This window comes from Centruroides vittatus, unplaced genomic scaffold (assembly GCF_030686945.1).
Source record: "Centruroides vittatus isolate TY-2023 unplaced genomic scaffold, ASM3068694v2 contig_799, whole genome shotgun sequence".
Lineage (NCBI taxonomy): Eukaryota > Metazoa > Arthropoda > Arachnida > Scorpiones > Buthidae > Centruroides > Centruroides vittatus.
In genome coordinates, this window is record NW_027122516.1 from 3,025,921 (window position 1) to 3,046,934 (window position 21,014).

General features: G+C 31.1%; 1 protein-coding gene across 1 annotated transcript in view; it reads left to right on the plus strand.

The window, feature by feature from the left end:
- LOC136981933 (putative uncharacterized protein DDB_G0282133) overlaps positions 1–20,659 on the plus strand; it is a 67,027-nt gene extending 46,368 nt beyond the window's left edge. The window contains exons 3-6 of the mRNA XM_067278335.1: positions 2,952–3,066; positions 19,011–19,100; positions 19,196–19,869; positions 19,968–20,659. Coding sequence (XP_067134436.1) covers positions 2,952–3,066; positions 19,011–19,100; positions 19,196–19,869; positions 19,968–19,997 — 909 coding nt within the window. The 3' untranslated portion in view covers positions 19,998–20,659. The remainder of the gene's footprint in view (positions 1–2,951; positions 3,067–19,010; positions 19,101–19,195; positions 19,870–19,967) is intronic.
- Positions 20,660–21,014: the final 355 nt, after the last annotated feature.

Here is a 21,014-nt window from a genome sequence, read left to right on the forward strand (position 1 = left end):
TTTTATTTAAATAAGTTTCATATATAAAGAAGCAATAATGTGAAAATAAATCAAAATTTTATTTATCCAATTCATTTAAGAGAAGCTGCTGCATCTCAATCTGGACTCTCAGTTTTTTTATGCTGAGGAATCTTCTCTAGATGTACAGCTAAACTCGTACAAAACACAATATCTGGATCTTCATCATCATCTGTCAGTTTCTTCAAGAGACTTTGCAATTATGTCAACTGTCCTATCTCTCGTTTTCTTGAGGGAGAATCATCATGTACAGCTTGGCTACTTTCACCTACATTCTCTTCATTTTCTGTATCATTCTGTACTACAAAAAAAATATCAGTATTAAATATCTAATTTGATATAATAAAAAATTATTTATGTATGGTTTATGATAAACATTCTGACTATTTAATAATCAATAGTCAAAAGCTTTGTTATAAAATTAATTACTGTATGTTGAAAAATGTTGTCATCTTTTAATAGTCCCTAAAATACTAGCTTGTTATTTTCTGCCTATTGCAAAATTATGCATTAAATGCCATAATACACAGTATAAACAATTTCTTTCTTTCTTACTTAATAAAAATATACTCTTGCAAATGTATAATCTTTTTATATATAAGTAAATAATAACTAGCTTAATATCTTTGAACCAAAATTCAGAAGTAATTAAAAGATTAAATTTTGTGACTAAAAACTTACATGAGCATTGATTGGTCTATTGGTTATATACTTATTGAATTATTAGTTGCATCAATTTCACTACAATAATTTGCAATTTGCAACAACAATGCAAATTATTATAGCGATTGGTCCTGTAAGGAGTAAAAAGAAAAAGTTAAGATTAATATAAAATAACATAAAACAAATACGTGCTCAGCAAATAATTAGTTTAATTCACCACACTACCTTTTTTGTTGCCGAGATAGTTTTATTGAAAGAACTAACGTTTTTGGCCTACTCAATAGGCCATCCTCAGGCTTACACAATCTTAAGAAATGATAAAGATCACATTAAAAAGGAACAAAAAGCAGGAGTATACAAAATCCCTTACAAGAACAGAGAACTAGGAATCGAAAAAGACTATATTGGAGTCACAAGAAACTTAGGGATAAGACTTAAAGAACACAAGTATGATGTCAGAAAAGGCTCCAACGCAATGGTGCTTTCGCAGTTCGCGCAGACCCAAGGCTCAATAATTAAATGGGAAGAAGCAGTTATTGTCAAACCCTTGAGCTCCCCAATGTTAGCAAATACCACTGAAAAAATTGAAATTTACAAAAGCAAACTGGAAGAGGTGTGCATAAATGCAAGGGATGCAGACAGCCTACCAACAGCTTGGAAACTTAGTCAAGAAATTTAACACGATCTCATAGTCTTGCCTTAGTTTATATTTACATTTTTCATCAATTATTCCTTAACAACTTGCTACTATGTTTATATAAAGTATCACTAGTAGATTTATTTTTTACTTTTTATTTTTAATAATTTGATTTTATTGTATATTTATATTTGTATATATTATTTTTCAGTTACTTTCTTGTTCTTTTTTCTGTTGTTGATGCTTTGAATTTTTAAACAATTGTATTCTTTTAGTGGAACATCAATGTTCCATTTTGCAAGTTAAGCCTGAGGATGGCCTATTGAGTAGGCCGAAAACGTTAGTTCTTTCAATAAAACTATCTCGGCAACAAAAAAGGTGTAGTGTGGTGAATTAAGTTAAGATTAATATACAGTAGGTAAATTATTTCCATACATAAATTTGTTCAAAATTAGGAAATTTATTTCCATCATATATCTAATTTGTAAGAAAACTTAGCCAAAATGTTAATTAATTAATTGCACTGTATGAATATCTCTGCTCAGATACTATTTATACAAAATATATTAAATTAGGTTTCAAATATATCAAACAATACAGAAATTATATTTTATATTTTACAGAAATTAGTAATATAATACCTCTTTTCTTTATATGTGGACCTAGAAACCCCATACATTCCATGAAATCCCATTTCAGTTTTTATTCCGCTTCTGCCCCACTTCTACAAATTAATTTTTTTTTACGAACATACGTGGTTCTCAAGTTTTTCCATTTGTTCATGACTTCTTCCACTGTTAAAGATATATATATACTGTTATGTTTGAAATAGATTTAAAAAATAATAAGAAACAAGCAAATATTTATTATGACATTGTCAGGTATTTGTTAATACCAGGCAAGAGAGAGCCAATGCTCATTCCCCATAAAAGCGAATCCATTATTTATTATTACAAAATTAAATTGCATACATACTTATAGGTATATTCAGGTAAGCTGAAATTTCCTTTCAGCTGTTATTTTTATCAACATCTCTGTAATCCCATCTATACACATCATATAGCCAAGGTCTTTCTTGCACACACAAGATCAGTTGCTTCTTCATCTTGTTCAAAGAATTGTGGGAAGTTCACGTTGATTGGCCAAGACTGTTATGACAATGACAAATGTAGAATCTTGGCCAATTTCGAAATGACTAAGACAAAAGAAAAACGATAACAACTAGTGTGAACGTTTCAGATGACGACGACGAACAATAAAAGCATCGGTATTTGTCATTGTTGTCAGCAATGTGAACACAGCCTGAAACATACAAGAATGAGAATTGTTCCACATACAAATTCCCAAATCTATTACATTTTCATTTTATTTAAGTAACTGTATGTCCTATTAATGGCTTTATCGATATGGTATATTGTAACCTATATATAACTTCTAAACGTTAAAATCAGCAGAATTCTTTTCATTGGAGAACAGAGGTGGATGGTGACTAGTAGTCAATGAGAAGTGATGTCACATGTTTTGGTGAAGTGCACTTTTTGGTGAAACAGAGAAAATTATGCTATTGGTTATTCTGAATGAAAATAGTGTAAATTTAATTAAAATGATCTTAATTTTCTAATGTATTTTACAGGCTGCAACTCATGTCAATAATTTAACAAGTACTTTTCATCAATTGGAAAGAGAGAAACAAAAATTGAAAACAACAAAGAAGAATCTGTTGAAGAAGTATATTACATTAATGAATGGTAAAAGTTGTTTATTTTTAGTTTAAAAAACTTACAATTACTTGTTAATATGGTATTAGATTTCATATATGGGTACACCACTGAGTTTATAGCACCTTTGTTCCAAATTGTTGCCAGATTAAATAGTTTGTCAGATCAACCATGGTCACCTACAATAATAACTCATGAACACACCTTTAACACAATAACCCAATCTCCCATGTGTGTAAAGTATACCACGGACTGCTAGAAACTTAAATCTCAAATATAAATTACATTTGACATCACCACTGACACACTCATCACTCTTAGAAGTCATAGCTACAGTTAAATTCAAGCAAGTGCAGTGTAAATAATGTAAATAAGCATGCTCTACACACAGTGCCATCTGTAGCTGCCCAGTAAACTAGTCTGGTAGTCACGGGAATGCTGAGTTCCCTCTCCTACTTTTGTCTAGATTAAAGGAATAGCTAGATCATCAGTTGTGGAAATTCGGTGGTGTACTTATATTATTTGAAAGTTTATTTATCATATTATTAATTTTTACCATTTTATACACAATATGAAATAATAAAAATTTATATGAAAAATGATTATAGAAAAATAATACCACATATATTACTTTTTCTCTAAAGTACTGGTAGATAAATTCTAAAATTTGTTTAGAAAAGATGCTGTATAAAGTTTTCAATATTTTCTTTTAAGATTAAATATGTTTTTCAATTGATGTAAACAAATTATAGACGTTTGATTATATTGAAAATATATACAGTCGAGTCCACATAAGTCGACACCCCAAGGGGAAGTGAAAATGTGTTGAGTTATCCAATATGACAACTAAAACAAAGTTGGAAAAAACTACAATTAGGAACATACGGTAGTGCTTTATACAATACATGCAATGTATCTCTCTGACCATTCATCTCTGGCACTAAATTTAGTTTCTACTCCAAGTACCTCAGCAATTTCCATCGCGTTTTGTTTCAGTATTGGCCCTGAAACAGGAAAATTCGATGAATGAATTTGCTTTAGCCAACATACCAGAGCATCTTCAACATCTTCATACAGTGATTTTCTCTGGCGTTTTCGAGACAGCCACGACGAAGATCCAAGAAAAAGTTTCTTCCTCTTTTTTCTTTAGAATTCCCACCAATGTTGTTCTTGGAAGGTTTTCTTGTTTTGCAAATTCAGTTTGTGAAGTTTTATTACATTCAAATTCAGATATAAATTTGTATTTTTCCTTCAGTGTAAGCATTGTTAAGTTTCAGATACTCATTTCTCCAATATGTTCTCATTTCTCCAATAACACATGAATGAAAGATGAGAAAATGCAAAATTGGATTCTGCTGTGTGACATTAAGCTGTGTGGTGTAAACTCATTTTTTTCAGGAGGGGACTTATCAGACCTCTAAATGAGTGTAGGACAGAAAAAGTATGTTGATTTATCCAGCAGTGACGAGTTAAATGGTGTTGAGTAAACCAGAGTTTTTAACATAATGCCTATGTAAATCGGCCGGGACCACAGAAAACTGACTACTTAACCAATGGTGTCTAGTTATGTGTGTAATGACTTATGCAGACTCAACTGTATATAAATTTATTTACAAATAAAATTAGTTTGCAAGTTAACAAATTATTTTATTTAATTAAATCCATTTTTTATATATTAAGTTAAGCAAATGACAAAAATAATTAGTCAAAATTATCTAAATATTTAATAAAGTTACATGTAATTTTCTGATAGTTTTGGTTCCTACAGATTACAAGCGACTTATAGATACACATATCTTATTCATTTTAATAATTCACTTCGTAGTTTTGCCGTTACATAAAAAATGAAAAAATTTGTAGTTTTTATGATACAAATTTAATATTTTCATTTTTAATTTATTATCATATATTAGACACGCTGCTATCCTGTATGATCTCTAGTCCAAATATTAATATCTAGCTTAATTAATGTCTGGCTTTAGATATTTGGTAATCTTTGTAGATGCAAGCTTGGTTGTTGCTATATTATTAATTTGCACTAATAAAAGCATAAAAAAATGTGTTTATTTAATAATTTTATTGAAAAATAAAATTATTAAATAAAAGGTTTGGATTTTTCAAATTGATAAAATTTAATTAGTCTTGATAAGAGGCTTCGTTCCATTCGAGGCAATAGAATTCGAACATCTGTTGGAAATGTTTATGTTTATGATAAATTTTATCATAAAAATAAGAATAAAAGTGAAAAATGCAATTGATTGTAGGAGATTTATCAAATCTAGTAAGCTGGATTGACTGAATTTTTATTATTATGCCTATAAATATATTTTTATTGTATTGGAAAACCTACTTCATGATTGTAGCTGGAAAATATTCACTAAAACGGAGGATTGATTTTAGTGATATTGATTATTTGTTCTGCCATATTTATTCCAATGTGTCTCCAATTGGCAATTTGGTATTTGTGCAGTCGACTGATTTTAAAATATTAAAATTTCTCTTCATTCCTACAGAACAGATTTTTGCACATTTTATAATTTTGATTTACAATGATTTATTGGAATCATTTTAAAATTTGAAAATTAATTGTTTTTTTATTAAATGTAACAAGGAAATAGGATGAATGGTTTTTGAAAATATGCTTTTTCTTTAGAAACTGTATCCACAAGTAATCTATACAATTACTTTCTTATGATAAAGTATGTAAACTAAAGTCTTTTATAACTAAACATGAAAATGTTACTGTGAAACCATTTTATGTGAATTAAGCAAATTATCTATTTAAAATTCTGCTTAATATTTTTAGCAATATTATTAAAACTATTACATTTAAGAGAAAAAAATAATTTATTTAGCATAAATGGATTATCACGATATTAATTGTTAATGCTAATATTTCTATAAAATTTGTTAACTTTACATACCATGCCATCAGGGGCAAATCCTGAACAAAATTTTTTGGCATACTGAAAGTTATAATAAGAATAATAGGCTTATCTCTAGCACTAAACAATAGGCAGAAACATTATTTGGTGTGAATAAAAAAGTATAGACTATTATAAAGCCCATTATATCTACACATGAAATATATTATAATGAAAAAGTATTAAAAATTTATGATGATAATTTAATTTTTGTGGGCTCTTGACACTGGGGGCCCAGGGCTTAAACCCTATTAATCTCTATATAGATCCACCCCTGTACACAACACGTGTATGCTGACTGGGTACTGCAAGCTTTCGATACAATTTGGCCATGTTAAATGCTTCAAATGATATCGTGCGCACGCACTTGTTTGCTGTGGCAAACCTCTGTGAGCCATCAATCAAGTTCCCACAAGCATCACACTGACTTAAAATGGCTAGCCGATAGCTGCCAATGTAAAAGCAAACACAAATGATAAAAGAGTTTACACGTTAGAATAAATTATTATTGACATATTTGTTCTCATATAAAGAGTATATTGACAGTCAGAACTATGTAGTGCATGCTAAGCAAGACCAGAGAATTTGCCCCTGCATGCCTCGTCATAAGATGCAAGGGAATAAATACTCATATTAACCTTTTTTTAAAGTAAATTTGAAAAATTTCATTTTCTTACTGTTAATAATGTGCTTGTTTGTCACAAACATTCCAGAACAATTGGTAATTCTGCTGAATGTATTCTATATATTTATCATTTTTTATTCCTTTAAAACATACTAAATGCATTTGAAAGTTTGTTTTATATTATGCCAATGGATGTTATTTCTTCTGAAATTACTTTGTTCAGGAATTTCATTTTCATTATTAAATGATGTTTTTTTTCTTATTGACTTTATATTTTATTGTCTGTGATATCAAGTGATATCTATCTATAGTTTTGCTTAAGATACATTTTGAATGAAAATGGCTTTAACTACTTCTTCATGAAAAAACAGATTTATTTCTTAATACTTGTTTATACTTCTTCAAGAAACTTTACTTCAAATAATGAAAGTAGTAAAAATGTTTTCAGCAATGAAAATACTATGAGAATTTTCCATATTTCACAAGTTAACTTGGCATTCTGGATAATAAATTAATCAAACATGTCAATCCAGGAAAAGTTATTTACTGCAAAAGTCTTCAATAATATTAAATGATCTTTTATCTAAATCAGGTTTCATGTAGCAAGAATACTACAACTACCGATGGAACATAATATGATCAAAAATGTTTGTAGTAAATAACTTTTGCTGGATTGATAATGTTATTTGTAATCTTTACTGTTTCTAAATAAAATGAATTCTATTGTCTGAACTGTTAATCACTACTAATCATTTGCAAACAACTTATGCTAATAACTAATTCATCCAAAATCTGTGAAAATGTGTTAATTAATATATAAATTTGATTAGTGATGCATATCAATCTTAGCATGGAATTTTTGGCCTCATCAAAGGCATTTGTACTGATGTTTTTTTTTTGGTCTATGTATCCTGAATAATTCAGACACATTTATAGGAAGTACTGTGCTTTATAATGTTCATCAGATTATGTTGTAAGCCTGCTACAGGTTAATGAAGGTCAAATTAAAGTCCTAAACTTCTCCTTCCAGTTATAACAACAAAAAGATGCCTCCAATATGTGCCTATCAAGTATAAAACGAAACAAATTTTCAAAGATTTCTGATACTTTAATGATCCATGTTATGTACAGACATAACGAAGATAATATCCAAAGTTTCTTCTCCAAAATTTTCATTATGACTAAGGTCTGGATTTTTTGGTGTAGTTTTAGAATGGATTAGGTGCTCGTTTGGGTGCTTTTTTCTCTGTTTTGGGTGCTTTTAAATGCTGTATTATTAAGACAAAAACCAACAAGATGTACTATATTTGTAAACTACATAATTGTTTATTGCAATTTAGACAAAGATGAGCATTGTAATTTACAACAGTAACTATCAATGTTCTTAAAAGTGAAGGTTTCTCATTTGGAGGATAGAATGTCTTTGTCTTTATATAAGGGAAAAAAAACTTACAACATTCCACTGATCCTGCATTTCAGTTCCACGTCTTTCCAGCTTGTTGATTTTATCCACCAATAATGTGTACAAATGCACGGAGTAGAGCTCTGTGGTCACTACTGGATCAATGACCAGTTTCACAACACTGCCAACGGTTGCAGAATCACCAGGAGGAAGTTCATTAATAAACACGTTAATTTTCTTGAAGTTCTCACGGTAGAATACCACACTGTTTATCCAAGACCCTCAACGGATGACCAGATTAATATATGGTCATCCGTTGATCTGGTTTAACGAATTTGTTTTTCCCCCTCAAGTGAATGAATAAAAACCACCAAAAAAAAGAAAAAGAGATAATTGTCAACATAATCTTTGAAAATGTAAAAAGGGGGAAGCTGGGTGCAAAATATATAGCTTGGACGCTAGTCACTGTTTTGGGGCCAGGTTTGCGATTTGGGTGCTAAACAGTTTGGCAATGAGTGGACCTACTGCACTAAAACCAACTTAGTTTGTCTTTTTACACTCTGCCTTTTTCAAAAATCAAGTGGGTGCAGCACCCAAAAATCCGGACCTTATATATTAATAATTTGGAAGTTATAATTATGTTTGGTAGTAAATGCTTATTCATCTTGTTTTAGTTTTATCCTGTTATGCCAGTCATAGTTTTTAAATAACGAAAATAATCCCATTTTGTGATGTTTAAAAATTCTGGCTAATTTTGATCAATTGTTTGCAGTCAGGATGAAGAGATTGTGTTTATCACGTTGGGAAAAGTACAAAATTTACATATCACATTGTCTATCACTTTAAACTATGAAAATTTTAATTACTGATAGAAACATCTTTTAAATGTTTTCTATTTTATTATTTAAAAAATATATATATTCTTGTTTATTAAATAATATAACTAATAAAACTTAATACACGTTTTTAAATACTTTTCAATTCGTTTTTTATATATTTATCTGCCTTTTATTATTAGTTACTCCATTTTTACAGATCAGTAAGGGGGAATAATAAGTTTGTATCCGGAATGTAGAGAAGAAGCGTGGATTTCGCTCGTGATTCGAACCCGGACTCTTCTAATGGTTTCGGATTACACTTCCACACAGGGTCGCATTAACGCATGGAAATATCAGCCTATGGCTTGGGATCTCCCCTACTTAGATACTTAGTTCTCTGTCGTATGTAGTAGATACAGTATTTGGAATATTTCATATTTTTAGGGTTTTTAGAGTCATAAAAAGATTTTTATATATGTTTATTAATATCTCTTGAAGATAAGTGATAAGTAGAAATAAATCTTTTTAAGGAACATGATTCTAGTGAATGTAAGATTCGCCGACTTTAAAGGGGGATACAATTAATCCCGCGTCACTGACACCAGTGTAAGATTTGGACTGGTGTAGACTGGGCTTAAATATCCCGCGTCAGGATGAGCTTAAGGGAACCCGTGTATGTGGGCGGTGGCGAAGGAGGCAAATGATGACAAGTGTTTACATGCGGAAAACCGTTTATTTGGTCGAATACATGCTTACATCGATTAGGTTGATCCAAATCTCGGCGATCTTCAGAACGTAAGAGTTCGGCAGGTCACTATATCCAGTCCCGGGCGGACGAGAAGGGCCGTACGGCGATGTTGACGGGCGGTGGCACACTTAAAGTTCCGAGGGACGACACAGCACACACTGGTTTAATCCTCAAGAGGCACGTCGGTCATTCCGAAAAACTCTCGGAAAAAACTCTCCTTTTGACCTTGAAGTCCCAGTTTTTATACGTTTTTCCGTGTCCTGTCCACCTTGCGGATTGGTCCCTCGTCCCTTTCCTCGCTTCCCGATTGGCCTCCCCTTTGTTTCCAAGCGCAAAACGAGACCATGTCGGGTCGCGGGAAAGGTCCGATTCGAGGTGTCTATTTGACACCCTTTGTCGACTATGCTCCAAGATTGTTGATAGAACCACAACACCTGCACTCATAACTTAATCCGTTGTTTGCAATTGATGTCATTCTGGAATTCTAACGATCACGCGATACTTTTTCTATCTTTCCAATTTTTCCCTTTTTCTGAAACTGTTTTCCTATGTTTAATTTTTCTTTGGATACTTGTGTCAACCTTATACCTCTTTATGAGTGCGTGTGTCAGAGTTCTACCTTTGGATTAAACATTAACAGGTCGTTTAACATGCGTTGACGTCATCCCGAGACTCGTTGTTTACATTTTTCGAGACGTTGTTTTGATTAAGAGTTTTTTTTTCCTCTCTCTCTCTCTCTCTCTTACATAATTTATCGTTATTTTTTCACAACAGAATTCTGCATTTAGCGATTTCGAACCTCGTCTGGGTTCTCACATGAATCAACTAAATTACTGACAAAATCTTACTGGACCATCATCTACATCAGTTATCTGATTAATTTCTTAAAAATCCATCAACGAGTTGCTTAACTTTCCCTGCAACATTTAAAATTTTGGTGGCGCCATCTTCTGCGATATTTTATTTTTAAAAAACTTTATATTTTTAATTAGGCCTACTATAAAATGGCAAAAAGCTTAATTTTGAGGGTAGGAATGGGTTTTATAAAAAATTGTAAATGCTAATAACGGGTAAAATCGTCATTTAAGTCCGACCCACTCGAGATACGACACACGATCCGCATTTATCTCCCCACCCCCTCAACTTTTAACCACCACAGTTTAATAGCATCGATCCTCTAATACACAAACCTCCCTGCAAAATTTCAGAAATTTTCGACAAAAATCACAGGAGTTATTAAGCTCCAAAGAGGGTGACCAAAATCGTGCAACTCCACACCACACTAACGTCCATACATACAGAAAAAAAGAACTCCGAATGTTTTTGCATTTCTCGACATTTGAAGGTTCCTCGAGTCCAAAGATGTAAGTCTTGGTGGGTGATTTTTTGACCGATCGCCATTCTTTTACTGTATATAACAGAGCCTGGAAAGTAAGAATTATTGTAGACGAAGGTGAACAACTAATTTTATACCGCATTTACTCCAATATAAGATTAATTTCAGGTTTTAGTATCAGTGATGCCCAAACTACTGTCTCCGGGCCAAGCCTGTGAACATCACTTATAACAGGCAGGCTTTTTTTATATATGAAAGTTGGCACCGCTGCTATATATCATTAAACAAGTATAACAGAAAATTGAATTGCCAAACAATCAAAGAACGGTGTGAAAAAAATTATTAAATGTATATCATGAGAGATAATGACAGGAAAATAAGGTGTATCAAAACTTCAGAGAGAGAGAATTCTGTTACAGGTACACCTCATCTTACGTCGGTAATTGGTTCCAGGAGAAGCGACGTAAGTCGAATTTACTTGTCACTAGGCTAAACCACAAATTACCATTCCCAGTTCTATATTTTATTTATAAATGCATTTTTAATAATATATGGTTAATAAGAATCTATTTTAAGCTTACAAACAAATAAATTTTAGTTTTTAATATAGTACAGAAAAAAGTAATTAAATTTACGAGTACATGTACAGTACATCGTGGACTCTTTATTGGTGAATGTGGTTTCTCTAAGACATTATAAAATAAAATTATTTTGCGATAGTAGAAAATTAACTAATTTATGTTAAATTTACCAATATCGAGACAACGACGCCAAATGGTAGATATTTGGAACTACCGTGGAAAACGCCAATAATGAGCACTTAAAGACCGCTAAATAAGACGACAACACAGAAACAGATGTTTTCATGTTTCCTTCTATGGGATTTATGATGATTATATTAACATTTACTGTAAATGTACATATTTTAATATGATTTTATGTGCTTTTAACGCTTTTCTAGTGATATTACCACATCAGTATTTATGGCGGACGGATGTAAAGTCGAATAAAATGACAAAGTTGATTTTTATTTTTTCATATACTTTTTTGACAAACGACGTAACTCGAGGTATACCTGTATGCAAAATTTCTGTCCGGTAAAATATAAAAAATTCTTTTAAAAATTATAATAAAGAATCGCTTAGATCAATATAAATAATAATCATTATTTTTTTCTCAAAATTATTGAATTTAACTTCTACTTGACTTCGTGTGTACACTATGAGACCCTTCAACTCTTACATTAGCTCTGTTGAACAGGCGGGGGGGAATCAATAAAAATCGTCCTTTGCGCCAGTAATATTTAATATATTTTATTTTTTCGTGACTACTCATTCTTTTGATTCAGCAGTATGGTTTTCTGAACTTTGTAATGAAAATTGTGTTCAAAATATGCAATACTAGACAGTCTTCTCCCATTTGGGACATTTGAAAATCATTGTTTACAATGAAACAGTCGGAAAGATTTCAAGACATCTGGCTAATCTACGCTCAGTGTTTGGTCAGTCAGCTTATTCAAGGTTGTTTAAATTAGTGTTGCTATTGATACTTGGAAGAGAAATAAGTGATATTTAATTTCCGATTGGATATTGACAGAAAATAACAACATATTTGGAGCAAAGTATTCGTGTTCTTTAATGTCAAATATATGGTAAGAATATATAAATATTTAAATTATTCTTAACATTAACACAATGATGACTCAGTATTAACAATTTAGGATTTTTTTTTTCCTAATTACTTAAAAGAATTATAGTACATAAATATTAACAAACGTTTAATTATGTATTTGTAAATGTTATATGTTGGCAATAAAAATAATTATAAATAAGAGAAAAATATAAAAAGAATGTAAGTTTGAAACGTATTCCAAAGTTATTTCTGTTACCATTTATCATTTAGCTTAATATTAAAATGTAACTACAATAATGCACACATTTATTCTTACATACGGTAAAACCTGTTTAACTCGGATAATTGGAGTTCTGTTGTATTTATATATGTTCTGTTTCCTCATTATAACTTGTTTACATTCAAAAAATAATATAAATAGGAAAGTCATAAAGGTTCATTTATTTAAGTACAGATGTAAACTAGTGCGTTTAGCCAGTGATACATCTGAGCCAGATGAGGTGTCCGTTGTAAAAACCAAAGGTTCTTTAGGCCAGGAAAACGCGTAAAATTCGACGTAAAATCTAGCATAAAACAGAAAACGTAAACATTTTTCTGAAATTTTGGCTGAAACAGAACTGAAAATAGAGTAGAGCATGTGTGTACTTTTTACGCCAAAATTCCTCCAATAAAGAGAATTCTTTTCTGTGACGTCAAAGTAGACACGTGGTTTTCATTCTAACAATGGCGACAATAAGGGTCAACCCTATAATTGTGACGGTCTCGAAAAAACGAAAAATAAATGAAATAGAGGGGTTTATCGAATCCGTTCGACCACATCAGTGTCATGTATATAAAGACACTGTATGTAAACAACGTTTATGGATGGCTATAGGTGCAAAATTTCAAACAACAGGTAGCTCTAGCAGAATCGATATATAGGCCTAGTATTTAGATCACACGTTCTTTATTTGAATTCGGAATACAAGTTTATTAATTTAAATTTTTTAAATTATAGCAGAGGCAGCGGAGAAAAAATGGAAGGTACAAAGAGATAGATATATGAGAGGAAAAAATTAATAAAATGTAGCACTTAGTGGCAGTGGTACTCTTGATTGTTACATCATAGTTCCGGAATCAACGAATTATTAAATCCATGTAAATGACGCTCTCGTAATAGCTTCCTAACCCACCAGCGTCTCTTTTAGCGTTTTTTTAATAAAATAATTTCTTAAAATCATCGATAATTGAGTGGAATACAACCACCAACAAATAACAATCAGATACCACGGCGCCATTTTACTAAACTACATATGATGATGTTACATTTCCGTTTCCTATTCGGCCAGAATTTTTACGTATGTGTGTTCTGGCATAAAAGCGTAAAACAGAAACTGAACTAAGCTGATTTCTGATTCAGTTTTCTGCCACACAATTTGTGTGTGTGTGTTCTTGGCCTTAAAGTTTCCGGACACGTTGCCACGTTCTATACATTTAAGTCCACGCAACGATTTGCGCGAATTTTGAATTTCATGCACGTTGCATAAGAGAACAATTGAGCTGTTACTGACATTATAACTCGTCGCGTGTTCGTAATCTTACGAATTTGATTACAACAAAGAAAAGAGCACGCATTCTTATTGAACGTGCTCCAAGTTTATTGTTTACTAAACTATGAGTACACTACCGTCGTGTACACTTTGGAATCCGGAGTGTTGCGTACGAACATGGATTCGATCTGCTATGGAACTACAGATGAAAAAAGCGGTAGCATGTTACTTTGTTTTGTTTGTTTTATTAAGTTATGGCAACGCAACACTTGGGCGATCTGCCTAGGGGAATGCCTTCCGGGATGTCTTATTTAAGGGTAACTGACCCCTATTTAGACATGGAAGAAAGCCGGAAAACTTCATGTGGCCAGCTCGTCCTGACTAGGTGCGAACCCAGGGTACGGAACCGCTTGGCCACTGGTGAGCCAGTAGCATGTTACATGGATCATGTTTGGAATTTCTTTAGTAAATGTATTAATTTGTATTGGTTTAATGCTAATTACAAATTTGATTGCTGGATTTTTATTAAGTACATTAATGAGTTGCGTAACTTTCCCGGTGAAAAATATTTAAGAAAAACATTAGCTAAGCCTAAAATTGCATGTGGCGCCATCTGTTATGAGATTTATTTAAAAGATAGCGTTTGTATTATTTACTATAATAAAAATTTATGCAAATTTCACACAAATTTTATAACTGAAGCTTTTTTGAGGTAAGCCCCATCCCTTAATGTCCGATTTTTCCGAAAATTTCTAGAAACTTCCCCCAAATACACAAAAAAATTCCGAAATTTTATCTTTGTAAATAAATAAAATTACGAAAAATAAGTACTGGGAAAAGATTTAAAATGTGGAAAAAATGCTATCATTGATGTAAAATATCGAGTTAGACGCTTAAGTTTAATCATCATAAAATCAATAAAATGAAATAAATAAACCAAAGTTTTTATAAAAATCAACGGAAAAATACCGTATAGATAAATATCCGACGAAATATTTGTATGAATCGTAATAATAAACCGAATAAACGACATTGTTTGTAACGACACCAGCGTAGAGCGCGTCGACGCAAGTTAGCACATATATAAGGTTGAGTGACACGTCTCTTGTGTGACGAATACAAATTTCGATGACGAACGTACAGACAGTTCTGCTGCTGATTGCGTAATGAAGAATACTGTTTCTGAGAAAATTGTAATACGAAGTATTTTTTATTTAATGTTAATAAAATATAACACGTTAGCTTCGAGTATATTTACTAAATTAATTTAGAAACTAAATGTCAAAATGTTAACGTAATTATCAGAAAATTTGGAGGTTAGTCTGGGAACCTGGCAGAAATCGGTGTGCTATTAGACACTGGTGAATTTAGAACGTGCAGGGCCTAAGGCAAGATAGACTCGAGAGGCCTCCTTTATATAAGTTCAGATATAGTCTCTATTGCAGGTTACTGGCTATTCTACAAGTTCTAGACTGATACCTAACACCATTAAATACTAAAAGCACAAAGCCGCATGCAAAAAAAAGTTCAGGTTGAAGCTGCCTCTAACACAAGACAAATTTGTTTTTTTTTAAATAAACAAAAAGTATTTTTATTTTGCTATACTTGTTATTGATTAGGTTGCTTTATTTATACTAATTTTTAAATATTTAATAATAATAAAATATAATTTCAGGTTTGATTAACTTAAATATTATTAAATCTACACATAATAATCTAATTGAAAGTAAATTTATCGTTATTGACTAATTCAAACAAAGAATTTTATGAACTTTTAGAATGGAAACATCATTACTAATGAGTTAATTTACAATAATAATAATAATAATTGGCATTTTATTAAATCCACACACTATTATTATTAAGTATTATACGAATATTCTTTTGGATTTTGGTGGTATTTTCTTGAAGTTATCAAAATAAATTAAAAAGCACTGTCAATTTCTCAATCTAATAAGAGTTATAATCATTCTATATAGAATGTTTGTAACATGTAAAGATAGCTTTTGTAGATATCATTCTAATTATAATCATAAAGTAATTGCTTCAGTAGATAACTCGATGAACTACATACAACCTTGTATGAACTACATACAAACTGCTTGTAACCAAGCAGCAAAAAAAGTTTATTAAGCTGGAAATCTGAATGATTATCAAGTGTTTGGTTTGAGGTCAGCACAAGGTAACTCAATGGGCATTTTCATTATTTTTTTGTCTTGTAGTTTTTTTGCATGTGTCATGCCAATGGAACGGACTGTAGAAGTTTTTATTTTTTATGTTTAAACCTCTTTGTGTTTGAATATTTCTGTTGTGTTTCAATTAGTACTTGTAAATGTTTGATTATTTGAAAATCAAACCTGACAAAGGTTGTTAAATATAACTGAAAACATTAATTTTTTTTTAGTTTAATGAAACTTTTTGCTGATGTACAAGATTGTATGAAGTTGATTGAGTCATTCTAATTATTTCTGGCGTTTGTCATTTAAAATGTTTTATAATTTAGTGTACCTTTTTAAGATCTTTAAATAAATCATAATATACTTTGTTCATATAATTGTTGAATTTGTGGCTTAGTAGAGCCTTGTTTTTCTTTTTGTCTCTTTTTCTTCCACCGTTTTTCTTTCAAAAACTTCACTTCTCGCCTTTGTTCTCTTGACCTCACCGTAATTGGTTGACCCAATGGTCCGATGGGTCTCTGGGGAAAAGGGGGTGAACCGGATTGGTCAAAGGGGAGAGAGATGAGAGAGAGAGGAAAGCAGGCAAAATCGTCACTTTTTGGGAGAGAAGAGCTGGGAAGGAGAAGACCTAGATGTCAGCGAGTACGGAAAGAAGACCCCTCTAGAATAACGGACTCAAGGTTATTTTTTGCCAGTCACCCCCTTTTGACCCTTCTTTTTTCTATTGAAAATCAAATCTTCTAATTCTTATCAACCCCATCTTGATCTAGGGCCTTTATTTTGTAAATTTAATTAAGTTATAGTTAAGCTAGACATAAGTCCTTTGTTTTGCTGGCACATGGGGATAAATTGGTAATATTGTTACAGGTGGTCCCAAGTATCTTTGTATTTTCCTAGTTTGTAAGTGTGTACAATTGTTTCTTTGGAAACTATCAGTATTAACTGTAAATAATAAACTTTTAATTTTATCAATGCCGAGTGATTCGTTGGACTCTGTTATTTGCTCTTGGCTACAAATTACTTTATAACTACTACACACACTGTAATATAGAAATTTATAAATTGTTTTCATTTAGACTCATTTATTCATCTTTTACTTTCCCTGTTCTGTTATATATAAGAGGGAAAGTATGGTGATCGATCAAAAAATGACCCACCAAGATTTTTATAGTTTAGCTATTTAGATTTCATTATAAGAATCTATTCATTATACTTGAAATATACTAATTATTGTAACATGATACATCTGCATGCGAAGTAAACTTAGTTATGCTATTGATTATGTTTAAGATCTAGTTCTTATAATCTTTGATTGGAAAGTATCAATATATTTAAATATTTTTTCAAAAATAATTATATAAATATATCTTTAATCTTCCCAAATATTCACACACAAACTTTAACTTATGTTCAGGTTTCAGATTTGTAGTAATAATTGTACATTGATTTAATTGTTAAATTTGATTAAAATGTTTGTTTTTATTGGAAATTTATACTCAATTGTTTGATATTATGGTTAGAAGCTCCAGTTCCTTTCCTAATTTGAACTCATCTTGTTGCTTCATTGAAAATGGGGAGGAAATATTTATCATATACCAGTTTTATTCAAATAGCTGCAGCTACTATTTTAAACTGCATATTTCCTCGTGGTTAACATTCAAGGCGGTCATTATTTCCTTTACCATTTGATGTTCATTATTAATAAAATATATAAATGTTCATATTTATAGTAGACGTGGTTATAATTCAAGTAAAACCTGTATTGTTTACATGTACATTACATGATGGTGAGCAAAATGCAATTCGTAAGTAGTAAAATTTTATGTGATGTTTAAATCTGTAGTTTGTAAATTTTATTAAGCTGTAACTAAATCAAAATATATCTATAATGAAAGTGATGTATTATATTTTTGTTCTTTCATTTATTTCATCAATACAGTATAAAAAAACTAAACCACTACATATTATTGTGTAATGTTTTCTATTACATTATGAAATAAAATGGTCTGCAGATCATTTTGGGTATCTTGGCCAGGTGATGCTCAGTACTCAGGGCACTGTAAGTTTCCAAATCCAAGAGCTTGCTTTTAGTAATGCCCAGTGACCTTGTCAAAGATTAAACAAAAACAATCCATTCCGTTCACTTAGTAAATAGATTTGTACAGCTTGGCCAAGAAACACATTGTACTATTAATTATTATTAGTTTTTATTTACTTAACATTTCCTGATCTACTTCTCATGAGAACAAGAATCTTTAATGAAAGTAGTTTTAAAAATTGCAATGCTAAACAATTGGGAAGTGATCGAACGATCAAAAACTTTTTAAAATAATAATTTTAAACGGCATTAATCCAGAAGTACAGTATTTGTTGTTTTTAAATCGTAATGGATCAAATTCAGACAATATAAATCACATAAAATCTAGTAATTCACAAAGAAATGAGCTTAATGATGTAATCTTAATAAATCATTCATTAGACAGATTAACTGTTTCAATAAGAGAGTGCTTCTATGAACATTATGCATTGATAACTGACATTTGGACCACCCTGTACATTAACTGATATCTATTTTATGATTATTTTAAGAATAGTTAAAACTAGTTTGGAACAGTTGCATATTATTGTTACAGATTGTCATCAGAAGCCAGTGAATCACAATAACATGCAGCTGTTGGAAATCTGTTTTAATCTATAAATATTTATTTTTACAACCAAATTTATTTATAGATTAATTTAAGGTATGCACAATTTCATTAATTTACATAAAATTTTTCATTTAGGATTACCTGGAAAAGGAAGAACTTTTCAGAAGATAAATAAAGAAATTAAAGATAAAATTGCCTTGAACAATAATAAGGAATTTATAAAAGGTAAGAATTAATGTGTTTATATTTTAGATAGTGAATGAAATTTGATTTTAAAAGATTTATATTAATTATTGTTAATTTTTTTATTTGATTTTCAGTTTCTGAAGAGAATTCGGGGAAAATAATGTCACTGAAATTTACTAGCGAAAGATTAGCATCACTGAAATCATGTAAAAATGAAACAAATAACAAGATTTTTAAGGAAAGTCACGAAAGTAAACCGAAAGTTGATTTTAATCAGCTTTTGGCAGCTGCCGGAGAAATCTGTGGTCCTTGTGTGGTGAAACGTGTTCAGTTGAAAAATGGTCAGACTGTGTACGTGTATAAACCATTGTCAGAAAACGATCATTCGGAATCGAAGTGTACAGAAAACGATAGCGTTCAGACTAGAATCGGTGTTAGTGACGATCCGGAGTGTACAAGAGAAATATTTGTTAATAGTGAAAACTTGACTGTTCCTCTTTCTCAATTAAGTGAGAATTTACTTCCGGCGATGCAACAACAAATTCCTTCTCCTACGCGTAAAGAGTTTAGCATTGCGGAAGACGTGGACAATAATAATTCGACCACATTATGGTTGACCGGAAACGGTGAACCCTGTTACGTGACAAAACTCTCCCCAGAACAAAACCTAGACTGGAACGAAGATTCGCCCACTATTTCAAGCTTTAAGAAAGAGAGCGAAAACATTTCGGATATTATTAATTGTACGACAAACGGCAAAGAACACTTACAAGAATTGGGAAATATTCAGAACATTAAAGACGAACAAGTACTAAATATTTCTCAATAAGTTTGTAAATTTAAAAAAAAAAAAATAATAAGAGAAGAAAGTATTATTTTCATTGACTATTTTATGCATTTTTATAGAAAATTCTATCATTGAATTATTTTTTTTGAGAGTCATCGTTTACCAAAGATTTCATCTTTCGTTCACGAAACTTTGACAAGGAAACTGTCTCCAAGACGACTATATATATATTTGTTTTGTCAAGTGTACTTGAATAGTTTTTCTTTGTTTTATTTTGTTTATCTTCAGCTACCTCATGTTGAAAATGATGTGTGATTACTTTTAGAGGTAAATGGGACATGAAATATCTATATATATATTATATATATATATATATATATGCCATTAACAGGACGACAATCACGGTTCATTTAGTTTTATAAGATTTGTTTCCTGACGTACCTAAGTAAGAATCCATAAAATATTTTTCACATCAGCGTAAGCCCGATTTTTGTTCCGAAAGTCATTAATTTCCCTTTCGAAATCGAGTTTAGTTTAGTCAAAAGCGACCAATTTGTACGACGGAGAAGTAGCGGAATCCGAATGGGAAATCACTAGTCGGAGGAGGACGATTCGTCTCGCTTTTACCCATTCGGTAAAGCCGGTGTCATATTTTCTACGTCAAAAGTGCCACAAATTAGCCTTCAAAGAATCATTTAAACCGACTCGATTCGACAAAGACAAACAGCATGCCAATGCCGCCGCCGCCGCTGCTGCTGCTGCTCATCAAACCGTCCACTGTTCTGTAAATAAAGAAGTTGGGATATGGAAATGTCTGTTTTACTTTGAATTTTTCTAGTTGCAGATAGCGTATTTATTAATTTTAAGCAAAACTAGATTATATATATATATATATATATTTTTTTTTTCTTTTATAAGTCATGTACAGTACATAACAATTTCTCTTTCTTATGGAGTAGTAATGTAAAGAAAAGATTAACAAAAAGGACAAAAAAATAATAGTTTTTTGATAAGCGTTAAGACTTGTGTTTTCACCAATTCCAAGAAAAGAAAATTATATTTGTAAATAAAACTTTCATGGTTTAATTTTCATGTTAAGCTCAGTTGTAAATAAATTTATTGAAGAACTAACTCTAGCGGGGTAGTTTTTCATTACGTCCCAACTC